Here is a 19,996-nt window from a genome sequence, read left to right on the forward strand (position 1 = left end):
ACTTAAGGTTTTTGGTAGAGAGTGATGTCAATATCTTATATGGTTGGACTCATATGTCATTGGTGTTTGTGTCTCTTCGGTGAACCCCTCCTCGATAGACCCAACAGTAGTATTAGTATCAGAGGGTTACTCGTGTTTGTGATTGGTTGGAAATGTTTCCGCTGAAGGGAGAATATACCTATGTGGAAGAACTCACCCTTAAGAGGAAGATTGTTCGAAATCAAAGTGTCAATCTAAGTTCCATATTGAATAAAAGTGAAAAAGTAAAACAATATATAAAAATGAAAGAAATGAACATATATCTACTGTAGTTTGGTGTATATTATCACCTAGTATAATATACTTGTAAATAAAAAAATGTGAGTTATTTTATAAAAATAATAAAATAGATCATATTAGTTAAAATATCTAAAATATATAAATAAAGTTAGCCTAAAATTGATTAAATATGTTTTTTAATATTAAAAATTAAATTTGTAAATACCTGTGTCTTGTGAACACAGCGAAAAATGAAGATTAAATGATACTTTACGGTGAATATTTATAAAAGAATCTATTTTCATGTTTTAATTTTAATTTGCTCTCAATTTATGATTTTTGTTCCTCTCTGCCTCTTCTAGATAGATAAATACAAAAAAGAAAAGTAACGAAACTCAAAACGAAAAAAAAAACCATTTTAGTATAACTTCACATTACATTATACTTTTTGTAGGTTTCCTTTACTGTTGAAACATTATGATGTGAAATCCCGTACAATTATACAACAGAAAATTACAGAGAGGGGTTCATAACACCAGCTGGCATGATTCAAAGATTCTTTTGCAGCTTCAAGTTTTAAAGAGCTAGTCATGATAACCTTTAAGATCATTTTGAATTATATTCTGGAATATTTCAACACCCTCTGCTACTATATTTATTCTAAAGAAGTATAATTTTTGAGAAATTATATATGAATGATAGGATTTCTTGGTCTATTAGATAATTAATATTGCATCTTAATGATATTGTGAAATTATATCTTACAATATATTGTGAAATATATTTTTGTAAGACCATGAAAAATATTTATAATAGTAAATTTTAGTATTTTATTAGTAATAATAATTTTAATGGATATAAAAATGTAAATTTTGAATATAAAATTATAGTAATTCTAGAAGGAGAGGTTCAAATTTTTGATAATTTATTTAAGATTTTTAAGAAAATTGAATAGTAAAAAGTAAATAGTGAATAGTAAAAAGTGAATAGTTAAAATAAAATAAAATTAAAATTGTGGAAGAGATAAACACTCCACGTAGAATTGAATCATCAGAGATAAGAATTTAGCAAATGGTGATTAAAATAATATTTTTTGGCTATAAATAGCCCAGGGGAGGCTGAAAATTTGCACCAAAATTCTAGAAAAATTTGTGAGAGAAGAGAGTTGGAGGAAATTCTAGTTGCAGAGGGGAAATTCTGGAAGTTTTCGGAGAACGGTTTTAGAGAAGGAGATTAAGTCTGGAATAAAAGTAAGGGGAGTTACGTTTAAGTTTTTGTTTTGTATTATCTTGAGTCTTGCATATGTACTATTTTGCTTTTGTTTGATCTTAAATCTTGAATATGAGATATTTTGTTTCTGTATGATCTTGAATTTTGAACGAAAACCTACTTCTGTGTTTAGATCCAAGTGTCATAGTTGTAAAATGTGATGTTGATTATGTTATGTCATTTGTATGTTATTAGTTGTTTATTTTTGTATTTTTGGATGGATTAGAAGTTGTCTAACCGGCTCTCCGAGATTCAACTTCTAACTTTTTATTGCTTTCATTATTTATTTATATTAAATTTTTGGAAGGATGAGGAGTTGTCTAACCGGCTCTGCCAGATTCAACTTCTTGTTTCCCCAAACTTTTTATTTCTTTCCTTATTTATTTTTATTACATTTTTGGAAGGATTAGAAGTTGTCTAACCGGCTCTGCCAGATTCAACTTCTTATTTCCCAGACCTGTTATTGTTCTTATTATTTACTTACATTGTATTTTTGGAAGGACTAAAAGTTGTCTAACCGGCTCTGTCAGATTCAACTTCTTGTTTCCCCAAGAATTTTTATATTAGGATTATTTTTTATAATTGTCAAATACTTGATTCTTCTCTGACCATTTATAGTAATATTTCATTTGTTTATAATTATCTTGTATGAATTCTACTATGAATGTATATTGTGATGTTTGATATGAAATTATGCATTTGAAATATAGTATGAGTCTCGGGGGGAGACTCTATAATGGTATGGTATTAGTGTATATGTTGATGTTGAGGGTCCTGTTGTTGGGGGTTATCCTAAAATTCTAATAATTGTCCAGTCTCAATTAGAGAAGGATGTGTTATGTGGTGAGAATAGTAGGAGGTCCTAGTCTATGTTCGTAGACATTAATGGACTAACCTTGTGGGTGATGTGATATATTATATTTGGCCATAACTGTGTTGTAGATGTCACCACAAGTGCATGACCACCCGAGACTTCCATCAACATTATATCCGGATAATAGAGTCTAGTATGATAATTGCATCTTATAAGAATTTATGGTGAATGTATTACGTATAATAATAGTGTAATGCTTTTCTTTGAATTTTGCATGGTAGCTCACCCTTACTTGTTTGTTTGTGCCGAAAAATCTTATTTTGCGATGATCGTATGACGTTTTAGTCATACGGAAGCAGATGCTGGAACGACGTCCGAACCAATACAACTGAAGGAGGAAGCAGCAGAAAAATGAAGAGTAGTTTAAAAAAAAATTAGGAGTGTTTTAATGATGTTTTAAAAAAAATATGTATTTCCCGTGTGAACTATGTTACTCCTAAATGGATGATTGTAATACTGTACGATGTTTATATTATTAATAAAATAATTTTGTGTGTGAGATTATGTTATTAGTTGTTTATTTTTGTATTTTGGGATGGATTAAAAGTTGTCTAACCGGCTCTGCCAGATTCAACTTCTTGTTTCCCCAAACTTTTTATTGCTTTCCTTATTTATTTATATTAAATTTTTGGAAGGATGAGGAGTTGTCTAGCTCTGCCAGATTCAACTTCTTGTTTCTCCAAACTTTTTATTTCTTTCCTTATTTATTTTTATTACATTTTTGGAAGGATTAGAAGTTGTCTAACCGGCTCTGCCACTTCTTGTTTCCCATACTTTTTATTGTTTTCCTTATTCGTTTTTATTTTTGGAAGGATTAGAAGTTGTCTAACCGGCTCTGCCAGATTCAACTTCTTATTTTCCCATACCTGTTATTGTTCTTATTATTTACTTACATTGTATTTTTGGAAGGATTAGAAGTTGTCTAACCGGCTCTGCCAGATTCAACTTCTTGTTTCCCCAAGAATTTTTATATTAGGATTATTTTTGATAATTGTCAAATACTTGATTCTTTTCTAACCATTTATAGTAATATTTCATTTGTTTATAATTATCTTGTATGAATTCTACTATGAATGTATATTGTGATGTTTGATATGAAATTATGCATTTGAAATATAGTATGAGTCTCGGAGAGAGACTCTATAAGGGTATGGTATTATTGTATATGTTGATGTTGAGGGTCCTGTTGTTGGGAGTTATCCTAAAATTCTAATAATTGTCCAGTCTCAATTAGAGAAGGATGTGTTATGTGGTGAGAATAGTAGGAGGTCCTAGTCTATGTTCGTAGACATTAATGGACTAACCTTGTGGGTGATGTGATATGTTATATTTGGTCATAACTTTGTAGATGTCACCACAAGTGCATGACCACCCGAGACTTTCATCAACATTATATCCGGATAATAGAGTCTAGTATGATAATTGCATCTTATAAGAATTTATGGTGAATGTATTACGTATAATAATAGTGTAATGTTTTTCTTTGAATTTTGCATGGTAGCTCACCCGTTTGTTTGTGTCGGAAAATCTTATTTTCCGATGATCGTATGACATTTATGTTATATGGGAGCAGATGCTGGAACGACGTCCGAACCAATACAAGTGAAGGAGGAAGTAGCAGAAAAATGAAGAGTAGTTTAAAAAAAATAAATAAATAAATTTAGGAGTGTTTTAATGATGTTTTAAAAAAATATGTATTTCCCATGTGAATTATGTTACTCATGATTGTAATATTGTACGATGTTTATATTGTTAATAAAATAATTTTGTGTGTGAGATGTTTAATTTTTGGGGTGTTACAGTACAAATTTTTTAATCTACTTATTTACACATCGTTTAACATAAATAACTATGACACCAACCTTTTTAATTTATCAGTTAAAACTTAATTAACACATTTTTGTTCTTTCATATAAAGTTAGGTACTAGGTACGATTTATGTTGTCTTATTTCCAGCGACAGAAACATGAGAAACGAAAAAAGACTGTATAAAAATTTGAAAACCAAAGTGTTAAATATGAAAAATAAAACAAACTTTTACTTAAAAAAATGCTATAACAATTCAATAAAAGCTCATAATCAATTATATTAAAAAATATAATTAACTACATCATAAACATTTTATTAATATTAACATATAATTAGATTTAAATCAAATATAATATAACATTTGTTTCTTTTAACTAAAAAATATATCAGAATAAAAAAATAGAATAATTTAAATTTTCATATTTTATTAAGTAAATTATTCTAACACTTGATAATTAATTCCATGACTTTTAAAAAAAATAATCATTTAACTTATGAATTAATTCTATTATACATATAAGTTGATATATTAAAGAAACTATACATTATTTAACGAAACAAAATTTGAATTTTAATTAATTTTTAATATTATTTTTGTTTCATAAAATAATTAATTCACAAAGAATCATTTTGCAATTCTTATTACACCCACTTTAATTAAGATACTCTAATAATTTTATACGATGTAATTAACGGGTCTTTGATGATCAATTTATTAAGAAGAGAAACAACAAAATTTAACTCATAAATAATTTACATTATTTTCAATTAAGAGTTTTAAAATAGTAGTTTTATGAATCTGATATTCAATTTTTTTTTATTAAATATAAAATATAGACTCACAGTAACTAATTTATTTATTTTTTTAATTTCATCAGACGAATAAAAACAAAGTATAATTTGTGATTAATTTTTTTAACCCAAACAATCTAATTATTCCTAATATTTTTCCTTTTTCCTGTACTTACCCAATCCAAAGTAAAACTTTAAAGAAGGAAGAAAAATGAAGTTGTAGTGGGGCAAAAGAAAATTACGAAGTAGTAAAGTATAGGAAAGTGGAAGTGTAGGCACTGCTTTCTCTGTGTTTTGTTCTTTTTGACCAACCGCTTTGGGATTTGGCTACATAACATAGCCTTAGCATCCGCACTGGTAATTTCCGTTCTTGTCATCTTCCCACCAAACTCATTTCTTCTCTTATTTTTAACCATTTATGCGTTGCAGACTCTTCAAACTTTAACGAAGCTCTTTAATTTTTTCTTCAGAACATGGCTCCCATCACCACCTACTTCCTCATGCTCATCTCCTCTGTCTTGTACGTCTTCTCCGATGCCCGTCTCGCCCTCGAAGACTACACTGTTCATGATCATCTTCTCTTTCCATACTCTTCTTTCGGTTTCTCCCTCAACCACCATGAATATCCAATCCTTCTCTGAACCATACCTCTCTCTCTCTCTCTCTCTCTCTCTCTCTCTCTCTCTCTTCTCTACCTTACTTCATTCTCTATCTTCATACACTCTTCTTTTTCTCGCTTTCACCTTTTATTACTTCTGCAATTTCTCTGCTGAGAACAGAGACTCAGAGAAGAAAAACAGATAAATCTGATCTGTAACGTGATTAGGAAAATGGAGAGATACAGAGGTAGGAATGAGTGTGTTTGTAAGATCTTTTTATTTTCTTAGTAAATTACACTCCACTCTTCTGGAGTTCAATGAAATTACCATGGATTGTAGTTTCTATCTCTTTTCATTTACCAAACACTGTAATGCTGTTTATTAATTATTTCTGTTCATGCATTTCTGTGTTATTTGAATGGAGAAATTCGTGTAATTTCATTAAGTTTTAAGAAATGTGAGTATGGTTTATCTGGTTTTTGTTTTGTTTTGTTTTGTGTCTGTAAGATATGACTGGTTACCAATGCTACTTGGAAATTCTAAGTGTTGGAAGAAAAACAATATTTTGCTGTCTTGATCTGGACCCTGACTGTGAAGTGGAATTCTATTGCTTTAAGACAAAGTAAAGGTCCGATATATTTTTTATTCTACAGATATATGATGTTTTTTGTTTCAGATTTTGTTCAAATTTACATTATTAATCTGTATATTTAATAAAATTTATGAGACAGATGCTTAATGATTATTGTTTTGAGCTAATGGTTCTTTCAAATAAGGATTTATTCTCATATCTGTGTTTGTGTTTTTTTTTTTTTTTTACTTTCAAATTTATAATTTGTAAATTAATATAAAAAGATAAATTGTGATCTTGAAAATATATATAATACAATATAATATAAAGATGTGTATCATGTGTGGTACGTTGTTATAAGGTTGTTTCATTATTAGTACTCAAATTCATGACGTGACTTGTTAACTTATCAAGATTGAGTGCACCATTACCGGTGTTAGAAAAAGAACTTGTCTTTACAACTTTTTGGGATATTAAAACGAATAAACTTTTATCAAGACTATAAAAACACCATCTACAGTTTTACGGATAATATATATAAGTAAAAAGTTATTTACATAATGATTATTTTTAACTAATTTTGATGTACGGATACAACATTTGACATGTTGATATATTTATTTTAAAATAATAAAATATATATGAATATTTAGTACTGGATGAATTTAAATTTAAATTATACATATTAAACATCATTAATAAAATAATTATAATGGATTTATGATATAACAGCTAATTAATGCACCCCCAGATTTCTTTATTAAGTAGACGGTTTAGCTGTAATCAAGATTATAGTTTTACATTATTTCGTAGTGACGGAGAAGAACAGCCACCTGTTAGTAGACAAGAACCAATTGTTGAGAGACGGGAAACTATTGTTTTTAAGAAGAGGGGTCCCACATAAAATCACAACATTAGAAGTTTAACAATTGACGTGTCACGTAATTTTTTTCATGAAAGTTGTAGACAATTCCTTTTACTGACGACTCACTATAACAACCAATTTTATTTAATATTTTATTAAAAACATAAATTCATCACCAACCAAAGCTTGTTTAATTTTTTTTAATCATAGGGTGAATTATTTACAAAAAATCAGTAATAATCTCTTCCAACTTCGTGTGTGATTTCTTTTCATTTTAAGTTTTATAAAACTTGTTGATATTATTTGTTATACATCTAGGAGCATATAATATTTTGATAACTCCAAAATCTATACAATCATTTGATAATGTACAAGTATTAAAATAGTATTTTTGTCCTCCAATTTTTTTAATATATTTATCTATGTATATGTATATCTTACTTATCCCTTCTGTTGATAGTTTTCAGATTGATTGTATTAATTATATGATTTCAAAGATTAGATGTAATTTTGTTACTGTTCAAGATAAGTAGGTAAATTTATCCTGTTGTAGTCAATTTAAATATAAATGGCTACCATGCTTATCCATAAGCAATATTTTCTTGTGATGTCGGGCTTGTTGAATATGATAGTTTTCTTTTTTTTTAAAGTGAGGGTTGAATATAATAAATGATATTTTTGTCTTTTATTTTTATAAAATTTCATTCATTGTTTATCTTTATATTTAACAAAATCAATGTATTTTATAAATTCTCCTATATTAAGGACTGAAAGCATATAATTTTAGTAAGTAAAAAACGATTAACTATATGTTCTAATAATATTAAAATAGAGAAAAAAAATTACAAGATAGAGTTAGACAAACTTAATAATCTACCTTGTCTCGTTTGTTTTGATATTATTTTACTTTTTAAAAGTTTTTAATTAAATCAAATTTGAAAAACATAATCAATTATTCTTTTCGACATTCAGTAAATTTTTCATGTCATCACTTTTGTAATACTATTCTTGTTAATTGGATATAAGAGACTAAAATTATGATTTTAACAGGAATGGTAACTCTTTAAAAATCGTGAGACAATTAATTTCAAAATTAATATTAAACCAAATAAATATTAAATTGTTGGTTGTGTATATAAGGGTGGATGTGTTTATTACTTGAAGATATTTCTTTTGCTTGAAGTTATTGCATATCCTTTTTTATTTTTTATTTCTTTTGCTTTTCGTAGCCATCATTTTCAACGAGTGTGACCAATAATTAGTGATTGTTGTTTGCAAGACACAAGTGCAGATAAAGGATATTTTGAAAGAAGCATTTAACAGCTACTCCATATGCTACCAAAGAATATATTTTGAAAGTATTCATAAATGGTAACATAACACTAATAATACACAATAAAAATTTGTTAACATTTGAGTAAATTAAGACGTGAGATCTAAACTCTAAAATATGGAGTTCGACTTAAAATATTATTTTATTGTAGAATTGAATCAACCGATAAAAACATATTATTAAAAAAAAACTTAATATAATAACACTTTTTAAATAAAATAAAATCATATCTTATTAATTTGCTTGATGAAAAAAGAATAATATGGTGTATACAATTTCTGTCCACTTAAAGTTAACTAAATCACTCCGCTTATAAATTTCTACAATATTAATTGACGCCTGATTATAAGCATATACTTTAATAACTTAATATTACCGTTTAATCATAATTTATCATTAAAATGATCTTAAAATAATTATTATAAAGGTAATAAATTTATCACAATTGAATATTTGTAATTAGGTGATAGTGTAAAATTATTTTATAATCTGAATGCGTAGTTTTTTTTCTTATTTCAAATGTTTATTCTGTGTAACGATATTTAAATATGAAAGTTATTTTTTCAACCAAACAATAAAAGTTTAGGTTTTAATATTTTCTTAACATAATATCTGCTATTTTCAATTGAAATTTATTCGAATTGTTTGCTTCCACTTTAACCAATCATTCTCATTACTACATCTTTTCCATGAAAAAGGAAAACGCATTTGAAGTAGAGACATTAATTTTAAATTAGTAACGATTTAAAAAGGTGTAATGTAAAAGTAATAAAGACAGTATAGAAACTAATGAACGTAAAAAATTGAAATAGAATAAAAGAGATAATACAACCCAAGTGCGATAACGATGGGGATTTGGAGTGGGCTAGAAGAAAAGAAAAAATAATTTAATATATATATATATATATATATATATATATATATATATATATATATATATATATATATTAATATATACATATTAAATCGGTATTTTTATAATCGATTTAAAATATATTTTAGTATTTATAAAATTGTTACTACATTTGAATTAAGTGGATTCTACTACTACTTACATTATATCATTTTCTAATATCACAAATTTTCACTAATTGTTTGATATTCATTTCTAATTACATCTCCCTGTTGTCTTTTAAAGTGTTAGTTTTTGAAGGAGAAAATTTTATAATAATGTGAAATCTCAAAAATAATGTACTAAATTCTAAAAAAAAAACATTTTTACATGTGGAAACATATACAATATAAGGAGAGAGTAAAAATATATAAAAGGCATATCAATAGATGAAATACAGATATTTTTTTTAATTTGTATATGCATTTATCGAAGGAGTTAATTCTTAAAATTTATTCTAACTTATATTTTTTTAAAATATTATAATATAGAAGACAATTTAGGAAGTTTTGTTACAATGAGAATCAAGTATATGTATTGTTACTACGGGCTTATAGTTGACTGATCAGATATGGTGACAAACTGGATGGACATGACTGAGTGGTTAATGCATAAGATAGCGTCTCACTACTGCTCGGTTCGACAGTAGTTTAGAACAATTAATGCACAGCTAATATTACAACGACTACTACTGATGAGTGATTAAAGTTTACATTAATGATCATTAAGAGGTAAATTAATGGGCCAGATTCTTCTAAACTCTATAAATAAGGGTTTAATTTCGAGATAAATTTACTTTTACTCCCTATTGAATTACTAAAGACCTACAGAGACAAATTATGACTTATTCTGCAGGTCACTCTCCATACACCAATCGGTGGAGAAGAGCAAGACGAACGTTTAATACACCGAAACAACACTTAGGCGACATCTCGTCCCAATTTAACCAAAACATTTATCAATAGCATGTGCTACTTTAAAATCTTTAAGAGATAGAATGTGTTGTTAGCGATGAACTTGTTGCATGTGAATCTTTTAAGGAGGGAATTCCCATTTTGAATTATCATGTTCAATATTTAAGGAATAGAACTGAAAAGTAAAGTAGCATCCAAATGATCAGATAAAAGAGTGAATAGTACGAGGAAGGTTAAGTAAGATTTGAAGATACAAAATTTGCATGATTCGAAAGAAAACGAGTCATGGAAAAATTTTAAAACGAAGGAAATATATTTCACGTTTATTTTTGTTTCTTTTTCCTATTAGTTATGTTTCCTAAATAACGTGAAAGAAACTAAGCAGTCCACAAAGTAAGAGTATTCCGCATCTTATTTGTATTGTCTATAAATTTTCTAGCACATAGGAAAATGAGTTCCTGCAATCAGCAGCACACTAATGAACATTGATCCTGCATAACTTTGTTTCTTTAAATTCAAATTTCAGAAGGTAAGTGGTAATTTACAAAGAGGGTTGACATCTATGTTTGCAAGTACAGGTCCCGTATCGTGCAGGATGTTAAAAATAATAATGTTAATAAATGTTTAGATCAGGTAGACAAAACGTCGAGCTGGGTTGCGTCAGCTTGTGGCCCAAGTGGGGACATCAGAGTGAAGGAACATATCTGAGGCCGAGTTGGGCTGGGCTTTGCTTGCAAAATTGCTGGCCTGTCCAATCCAAGTTGAGAAATGATCCATGTGACTTTGGCGTAGGCCGAGGTTTCCTGGTTCCTAGACTTGGGGGTACTGCGTGAGGCTGGATTACAGAACAGCGATAATCTCGGGTTCCCAACAGTGGAGGGAAAACAGGCTGCTGCAACATAAGCCCACTTCTATTCTAGCCCAGTTAGCCTTCAGCTTGGACCTTCACTTTTTTTTTTCTTTCTATCACAGAAAGTGGATGATCACCTTTTTTACATTTGCCAACTACTTTCCTCATCCTTATTAACTACAACTGCTGAACTTCAACCCCCACCTCTCACATCACTTTAATGTTCCACTCTATAGGTTGTACTTCTGCTGTCTTTCACACCAAAGTCACCACTACTCATAAATATACCCTAAAAATAAAATCTATACAAATAAGATATTTTATTTTAGTCAACCTCTACTTTGTTAAAAATGAAAATAATATTGTGTAAACAATTACATGATTCAAGCAGAAGTTGAAAAATATTTATATCGACAAATTTTCTTCCTATGTATGACTTGGAATCGAGTAAATGTACCTGATAAATTTATATACGGAAACCTTTATACAATAAAAAAAATTCCATGTTAAAAACGTATAATAAAAGTAACATATGTTAATTTTTATTGAATTAAAAAGTAAATAAATAATTATTTGAATGTGTAACAATAAATATGATAAATAGGGGTAAGAATAGCACAAGTATTGCATTGTCATTGGATGGTGTATGAGTGAAAGAAACCACTCTCTAACTCTGCTCAATTCTACACTCTCACTGCGCATTTTAGCCAGAATGGTGCACCCAATTGCGGAGGCAAACGAGGAAAGCCCCTTCGGGCAGCTAACTCCAGACGAATTCTACGCGCGCCACTCAGTGAGTCACGCTTCCGAGTTCATCACCAATCCCAGGGGTCTCAAGCTCTTCACTCAGTGGTGGACCCCTCTCCCTCCCACTACTATAGTCGGAACCCTCGCCGTCGTGCACGGATTCACCGGCGAGTCCAGCTGGCTCCTCCAGCTCACCGCCGTCCACTTCGCAAAGGCCGGCTTCGCAACTTGCGCAATCGACCACCAGGGCCACGGCTTCTCCGATGGCCTTATCGCTCACATTCCCGACATTAACCCCGTCGTCGACGACTGCATCTCCTTCTTCGAGAACTTCCGTTCTCGCTTCGATCCCTCACTCCCTTCGTTCCTCTACTCTGAATCCCTCGGCGGCGCAATCGCGCTTTTAATCACGCTCCGCCGCCGCGAAATGTCGTGGAACGGCGTTATCCTCAACGGCGCCATGTGCGGGATCAGCGCCAAATTTAAGCCGCCGTGGCCGCTCGAGCACTTCCTCTCCCTGGCCGCCGCGGTAATCCCAACGTGGCGCGTGGTCCCCACCCGGGGCTCCATCCCCGAGGTGTCGTTCAAGGTGGAGTGGAAGCGGAAGCTCGCGCTGGCTAGTCCGCGGAGGACGGTGGCGCGTCCGCGGGCTGCCACGGCGCAAGAGCTCATGCGGATCTGCCGGGAGCTGCAGGGAAGGTACGAGGAGGTGGAGGTGCCGTTACTGGTGGCGCATGGCGGCGACGATGTAGTGTGCGACCCCGCGTGCGTGGAGGAGTTGTACGCACGTGCTGCGAGTAAGGATAAGACGCTGAAGATATATCCGGAAATGTGGCACCAGATGATTGGGGAACCTGAAGAGAACGTGGAGCTGGTTTTTGGGGATATGTTAGAGTGGCTTCGAACACGCGCCCAACGCGCCACCGTGCACGGTTCCGCTTAAGTGCTAGTAGTTTGTTTTATTATATCATACATTATTATATAATATAATAAGATGATAATGTTTTTTATAGGTTAGTTAGTGTTTAATGTTCATATATGTATGACTCTCAGTTAATCATTAACTATGTTTAAGTTAAATTTTTAAATAGAGTTTTTCTAACAAAATAGGACAGATTTCATTACCAATTAATTTCAAACTATTTCTCATTTTTAATGTTTTAGGTAAGAATTTCACGATATGAATTTTGATGCCTTATTTAAAAATCATTGAATGAATTGTCAAATTTAATTTATAATGAATCAAATAACTTTATTTAATTTACATTTTAGTTTTAAACAAATAACAAAAGTATACTTACATAGATCAATATATTTCAGAAATTAAATTTAAATATGATGACAATCTTTAAGTTTGTGTAGACGAGAAAATATATTCTGGAAAAGGTTATATAAAAAATAAATTGTAACAATGTATAAATTTATCAACCTCCACACGAAAACATGACTCACCGAATTTCATTCTTTTATTTCTCTAAACAAAATAAAATTATTTTACTTGCCATTAAAATATTATCAGTCACATTTTTAACAAACATTAAACAGTACACTGTTTAAGTGGTTAAAGAGAGCTTTTCCCCCTGCAAATTCTTAACGCTAAATTCTAAAACAAGAAACTATCGTGTTGATGACAACAACTTGAACGAAATAGAATTTCTTTCTTCTTTAATGTGATCGACTATGGACTTATAAAATTGTTAAGATGCTTTACTTTTGATAAACTTAAATAAATTCATTTAAATTTCTTTGTTAATATATGTACCAGGACTCGTCTCGTCTTTTTAAGTTTGAACAATTTTATTATTCTATTAAGCTTTTAATTATTTTATTATACCTACTATCATAGTAATTTTTTAAAACTCAAACTTTGTTCTTAAACTCTTCAAAAGTATTTGTTATTGGATTGTATGTATTTCTAAAGAAACGAAATATGTAAATCACATTATATTTAGCATCCATACAATATGGTTGTTTCGGATAAACTTATTCAAGAGGTTTCAAGTTGTCCTATAGATCGGATGAGCTTCTTGATGGTCCCTCCATTGCGTTGTTTGCTCCCTCTCCTTTTTGTCCAGGTCGTGTGAGAGTACCTGTCAAAAACATTTTGATGCTCAAGTAAGTGACCTTACGTAATGTTTAATAAAAATAAGTACTCAAAATTCGTTATCTGACCTTCCTGTCAAACATATATTTATATATATTAAAACGAGTTTATCCTTATATCTGACGCATCACTAGTGGTTAGAGCTGTCAATTTGACCATGATCCCAGGACTAGTCCTAACCCACTATTGAAAAAACCTCCTCTTAGGAAGCCCTCAAATAGGGGCCAACAAAAAGCTCCAACTCCCAAAGCTCCCTTTCAAGTGAGTTAGGATCACTCTTAAGGTGGGTTTAACCTAATAAAAAAACTTTTGAAAACAAAACTCCAAAATTCTCACTGTAACTATTAAAAATATTAAATTTTATACTCATATAAATGATTTCTTATTTCAAATTATTAAATACAACTAATTAATTATAGAATAATAGAATATTTAATATTCAAAATAACCACTTTTTAAATAATTAAAAACAATTTCAAACCACACACTTAATTTTATACAACTAAATAGTATTACACATTTATTTTACTAACATATTATAAAAATGCTTTATTTTGTTGTCAATTTTAATACAATTATGGCTTATATTGCAGACACCAATTATTAGAAAATTATATATAATTAGTAATATCAAAATAACCCAATGAAAAATAAAGAGGGATAATAACATGTTAAATTGATTTAATATTTGCACTGTTTTTACAATTCTTTAAAAAATCATTGTTTTGTTTCCTCGACTTCTAAAATATCACTCAATCTGTTTTTAATTATTTAAAATTAAAAATAATTCAAAATTTTATTATCTAAAATTTTTGGATCAAAAATAGTATTAATATTTTATGTGTAAATTAAACTTATGTTTTATTTTGTTTTTTTCTCTATGATAATCTTCTCTCAAAATCACCATAAGATAGATTATAAAAAGAAAGTTAATTTCTTAAAATTTATAAAAAGAAAATGAAAATTTTAAATAGACCTAAAATACTAAAGAATGACAAATGTTATAGTGTTTCTAGTCTTTAACTAACACACATTAAATAATTTATTTTTAACTTTCAATTGGAATACATAACATAAATGTATGTTTATGTTTATGACATTTAAAATGTAAACATTTTGGGTGAATAGTAAGACAAGATTGAATCTTATGGGCCAATACAACTGCAGCTGCACAAAGTTTATGAGTTTTTTCTTTTTACTTATTATTTATGTTATGAGCATGATTTTTTGAGTGTAAAATGAAAAAGAAAATCATTTATATATAATTTCTTTTCCAATAGTTTTCTAAGAAAATAAAGAAGCCTATTTTTTTTTTTTAAATTAAGAGTCTCAACTATAGAAAATCTCCTCTTAAGTTTCAATTAGAATAATTTTAGACAGAAAGTTAATTTCTAATTTATAACCTATAAAACAAGCTAAATTAAATATTTGAATTTCAAATTTATAAAATAATCCTTTAGGAGAGAATCAAACTTAATAAATATTGTCACTTTGTTTTTGCTTCTATAAAAATTTTAATTTATTTTTTATAATAACTATTTTTGTAACAAATTAAATGTTAATTATATTCCTTTTATTCAAAATGAACATTTTTTCTAAAAAAAGTCCATGGGTTAGTCCTAACCCACTGAGCTTTTTGGTCCTGTAGACTTTTTCTGTGAAAAACTTTTTGGATTTATGGATTTTTCTGGCCCCAACCCACATGGGTTAGGGCCAAATTATGTAAGGGGGTCAAATTGACGGATCTACAAATAGTTGTTATTATTATTGATTATCCTTTAACTACATCAACGACTATCTTTACCGATTGGTTACTGAATTGTTAATTATTTGTTGTCCGATTCAATGAAGAGTATCCATAGAGTACAATTGTAGATAATATGTTTTCACATAAGAGTTTTAAAATATTTCAAATTACAAATAACAGTGCTAATTTCACATCGTAAGACAACCTTTCTCGAGTCATTGAACTTACCGTTAAGAGAATGACCAAACTTTGAACTTACCGTATTATATATAGAGAATGAGCAAACTTTGAACTTACCGTTAAGAGAAATTGAATATGGGGTTTTGGTAAAGCTCTTAGTGTAGATTACACTGATGGTAAACCTTCACAAAATTTATGTTAAGAAAAAAATATTTGTGAAAAAAAATAGGTTAATGGGTTGGAGATATGATTTGGGATTCTCTCATTATGTTATTCTAGAGGTGATTATTTACATTTTATAATCGTGTTATAATAATAAAAATAAAGGACCTAATTTATTTTTTTAAAAATGATTTCCATCTTTTAACCACAAAATAATACATAAATAATCATTAATTGGTGTATATAATGAGAATAATTTGAGAGGTAGAATAAAATTTTGTTATTTTCCCTCTTTTTATGGTATGGAGTTGGGTAGAAATAGAACAAAAAAAAAATGATATCTTCATTCATTGGAGATGAAAACTTTACAAAGATTAAAACTAGTAGTTGACAGCTGTTTCCAAATAGGACTCAAGACCCAGCATAGAAGACTCAATCTTTGGGCCTTGCATTTTTCTTTTTTTAACAAATGTATAGTATAGCTTGCAGATAGTAACTGCACAGGTGCATGGAGCAAAAGTCTCCTTATAAACTCAACAAGGCCCAGCTATCGGCAACCTTATGTCACTATTCAATTGGCCGATAGCTGCCAAAGGGATGGGGGCAAACGTTCCAAAGGTTTCAACATAGGTGAGGGATTGTGAGATGAAGAAGGAAGAGATAAAAGAATAAATTTTACCTTTTCTATTATAATTTTAAAAAAGGTAATTTAGAATATATAAATTTTTTTGGAGTGCTAGAAGAAAAAAGAGAGGTGCAGGAAGAAACGGCTGTGATTAGAAAAGAATTTGTGTTGCTGATTTTCTTAAACGAGTTGGGCCTTTTGTTAAGTTTGGTGAACTGTTTGAATGAAGTTTGGGCAGTTAGAAAGAATGAAGCAAACAAACATATAGAGGGAAAGAAAGTTTTTTTGAAGTTTTAGTTTTTAGTTTTCAAAAACAAAGCAATAAAATATGAAGATTATTTCTCATTTCTAAAATTCATTCACAGCTTTGAGATAAAAATTATTAGCATTTTCATTTTCTATTTCCATACAAATAAACTCTTTACACCAGTCACTGTTGCATCCTTGGAGACAAGATGATTGTTGTAAGGAAAACAGACTGAATCGGAATAAATAAGGCCAAGAGGAAAACATTGAAATGCGTATAAATTTTAAATTATTAAATAAAATAAGGAAGAGTGGTGCCACAATTCACAATGAACAGTTGACATGAAAAATACAAAATAGTTTGATTTTTGCTAGATGCAATGAATCTAGTTAAAATATTTATAATATACACGCAAAAGAATATATGTAAACCACTATAATAGTAAATGTGATATTTGGATACTCAATAGTAAAAGGCGAATAATATAACTATAATTATCCTAAAATATCAATCATTGATTTTACTATTCTTCTGTTACTGTATTAAACGTGATATTTGGATACTCAATAGTCTCATAATATCTTCATAGACTCAGAAGTCCTCTTGAACAGAGATCTACAAAAGAAAACGAAAGACTTTGAGTACGCTAAAACTAATATTAGAAACTTTTACAGAATCCTCTCCGACATATCAAGATTTATTAAATTACAACAATCCAATATTATTATAACTAAGTACCGTAATTTTGCACCAACAATCATTTTCAGTAAAACCGTAGTACGGTTATTTTGTTGAATTTTTCGGTGAACACGTTTATTGATCGGTTGATTTAATTTAATTTTTCGGACGATGCCTTAACTGCATGTGTTTACTGTGTCCGGAAACATGGTACAGATACGATAAAACCACATTAATTCACTCGAAGATGTTGAAATCATACCGACTAACATTACAGAATATAGGAGAAAGAAACCACGTCGATAACGTGTGCGCAAACATGTGTCGGTATTTTTAGGCGAAGTAATTGAAAACAACAGAATTTGTTTGGTAGAAGCAAAATGCAAATTGGTTTAATTGAAATAATTTTTAAGGGGTCAATAAAGTAACATCATGCATTGAATAATCTTTCGTCCGTACATTAATTCGTGGAGCAACCTCCATGGATCTGCAGATCCTAAAAGGCCTGTAAAAGTTTAGAGCCCACGAAGTCCCTTTCGAGCGAGGTGGCAAGATCACATTTGTCATGGTTCTATTGTAGAAGACCACGCAAACATTTTTTGTTTTTCCTTTTGCTATTCGAAAGAACCTACGTACACGAAACAAATATAGTGTTGTAACCAACAGTTTGTACCTGGATGTCCTCGATTAGGGCGAGTAAGTAGATCGTTGTCCTCTTATTGGGTCAGTTTATGAATGCCTAAGAATAGTAATCAATTTATTTAGTTTGACTTTGATTCTTTGAGCCAGCATTTTGTGAAAGTTCAAAATTTGACCAAACATTTTAAAACCAGGCAGACATTAGAGACACGTAGCCACGTGAGAATCAAAAATATTTAAAAAAGGTAAGGGGAGGCACGCAAGGCTTGAATGTTGGTGTTATATATTTGCAATGGAAAAATTACGTAAAGGATGAAAATGGAAAGTGATTGGAAAAAAGGGTAGCATTGGATGCATGTTAATTTGCAAAGAAAGGAAGTAAAACAAGTCAGTGTCTGAGTGAGGATGTCTCAGGCCATTTATAGAGAAAAAAATAATAAAAATGGGTAAGAATTTAGGAGATTAATGTGGAAAGGACCACCAAGGTTCCGGAGATCACACCTAATCTTCTTTCTAATCATAAATATATTTTTCCTTATCCAGATGCTAATTTTACAGTATAATCTGTTCATCCAAGTAAAGTATAACTTTTTATGTACCACTAAAAGTGAAATCATAGTTTTAAACTTTGTCAATAACAAAATAAAATGAAGGAAAGATTTCAATTTTAAGTAAAGATAATGTATGTATTCATAGTTGATCGATGTTGCGCATTTATATGCATAGTAAACATCTTTTTATATGAATTTATACTTAATATTAAAATAACACTTGATATTAGAGAAAAATAGTTTATAGAATATTAAAAAATAAATTTTAAGTCTAATAACTTTTATAAATTGATTTGAAAAACAAGATTTACATCTATTTATATATTATAAAAAAAATTATTTTTAATTATTATGAGATTTATTACATATTTGTACCATATAAATATCTAGTATATTTTTTATTGTTCGAGATTGTTCATAACTTAATGCTTATGTAAACTATACGTCTTGTTTGGCAAGCCGATAGGTGTGACTACTATTAGAAAACGGTAGTATAAATTCAATATATTTTTACAAGAGTTACTTCCTTCACCACCACATACTGCTCCTAGCACCTCTCCATTCATTTTTTGCCCTTTAGTAATATTTAAACGAATGTAAATATGCGTTGAATTCTTAAACGAATGTAAACATCCATGCACGAATATCAACATCCATTGAAGGAAAAACGACGGATGTCGATATTCGTCCATGGATGTTGACATCCGTTTAAGAATCATGAGTGCTGAACATATGATGTTAGCAACCCATGATAGTTGATCAAACCTTCATAGTATTTGTTGTCCAAACGAGGAATGGAAGGTTCCAGAGAAACTGTGGTGCCTGTCACAATGAGTGGTGGAGGACACTAGTTTTTCAACGTTTCAGCATATAAAGGGTCGAGTGAAGGATCTTGTGCCACTGTGCCACCGAAAGTGTATAAGCGATTCGAGAAGGCAACACAATTAGCCACACCGATTGAATGTGCTCCTGAAAGTGTGACCATTTCATCTACAGACAAACCCTTTTGTCCAAAGTTATTGATGAGTTGATCAACACTAAAACCTGGTCAGGAAGATTTTGTGGCACTTCGTCACCAATATAGACACGCTCGTCTCTACGTCCTGATGAAACATCATAGTTTATGCCACCAACCTTGGAAGCACTGTCTCGTGCTGCAGAGGCCAAAATGTCAGCACATCAAAGTGAGATGCCTTCGGTAAAGAATGAGGATTTGATTCCTAGGGCAAGTTTTATTGGGAAAGTAAAATTTGTCCAGCCATTTGGTGCCTTTGTTGATTTTGGTGCTTT

At 30.1% G+C, this 19,996-nt stretch overlaps 1 protein-coding gene and 1 non-coding gene across 2 annotated transcripts; both read left to right on the forward strand.

Annotated features, from left to right (window-relative positions):
• The first annotated feature begins 10,820 nt into the window (after positions 1 to 10,820).
• Positions 10,821 to 11,129, forward strand: LOC148194664 (signal recognition particle RNA). Its single transcript, XR_015781820.1, has one exon.
• Positions 11,130 to 11,622: 493 nt separating this feature from the next.
• LOC124845762 (caffeoylshikimate esterase-like) lies at positions 11,623 to 12,861 on the forward strand. The gene has a single exon (XM_047322920.2). The coding sequence runs from the start codon at positions 11,673 to 11,675 to the stop codon at positions 12,714 to 12,716; it is 1,044 nt and encodes a 347-aa protein (XP_047178876.1). The 5' UTR covers positions 11,623 to 11,672; the 3' UTR covers positions 12,717 to 12,861.
• The last annotated feature ends 7,135 nt before the right edge of the window (positions 12,862 to 19,996 follow it).

Source organism: Vigna umbellata, chromosome 8 (assembly GCF_029865625.1).
Source record: "Vigna umbellata cultivar VRB3 chromosome 8, Vumbellata_1.0, whole genome shotgun sequence".
In the NCBI taxonomy this organism is placed as follows: domain Eukaryota; kingdom Viridiplantae; phylum Streptophyta; class Magnoliopsida; order Fabales; family Fabaceae; genus Vigna; species Vigna umbellata.

Coding starts and splice junctions, on each gene's coding strand:
- LOC124845762 (XM_047322920.2), top strand. CDS start 11,673: ATGAGTGAAAGAAACCACTCTCTAACTCTGCTCAATTCTACACTCTCA.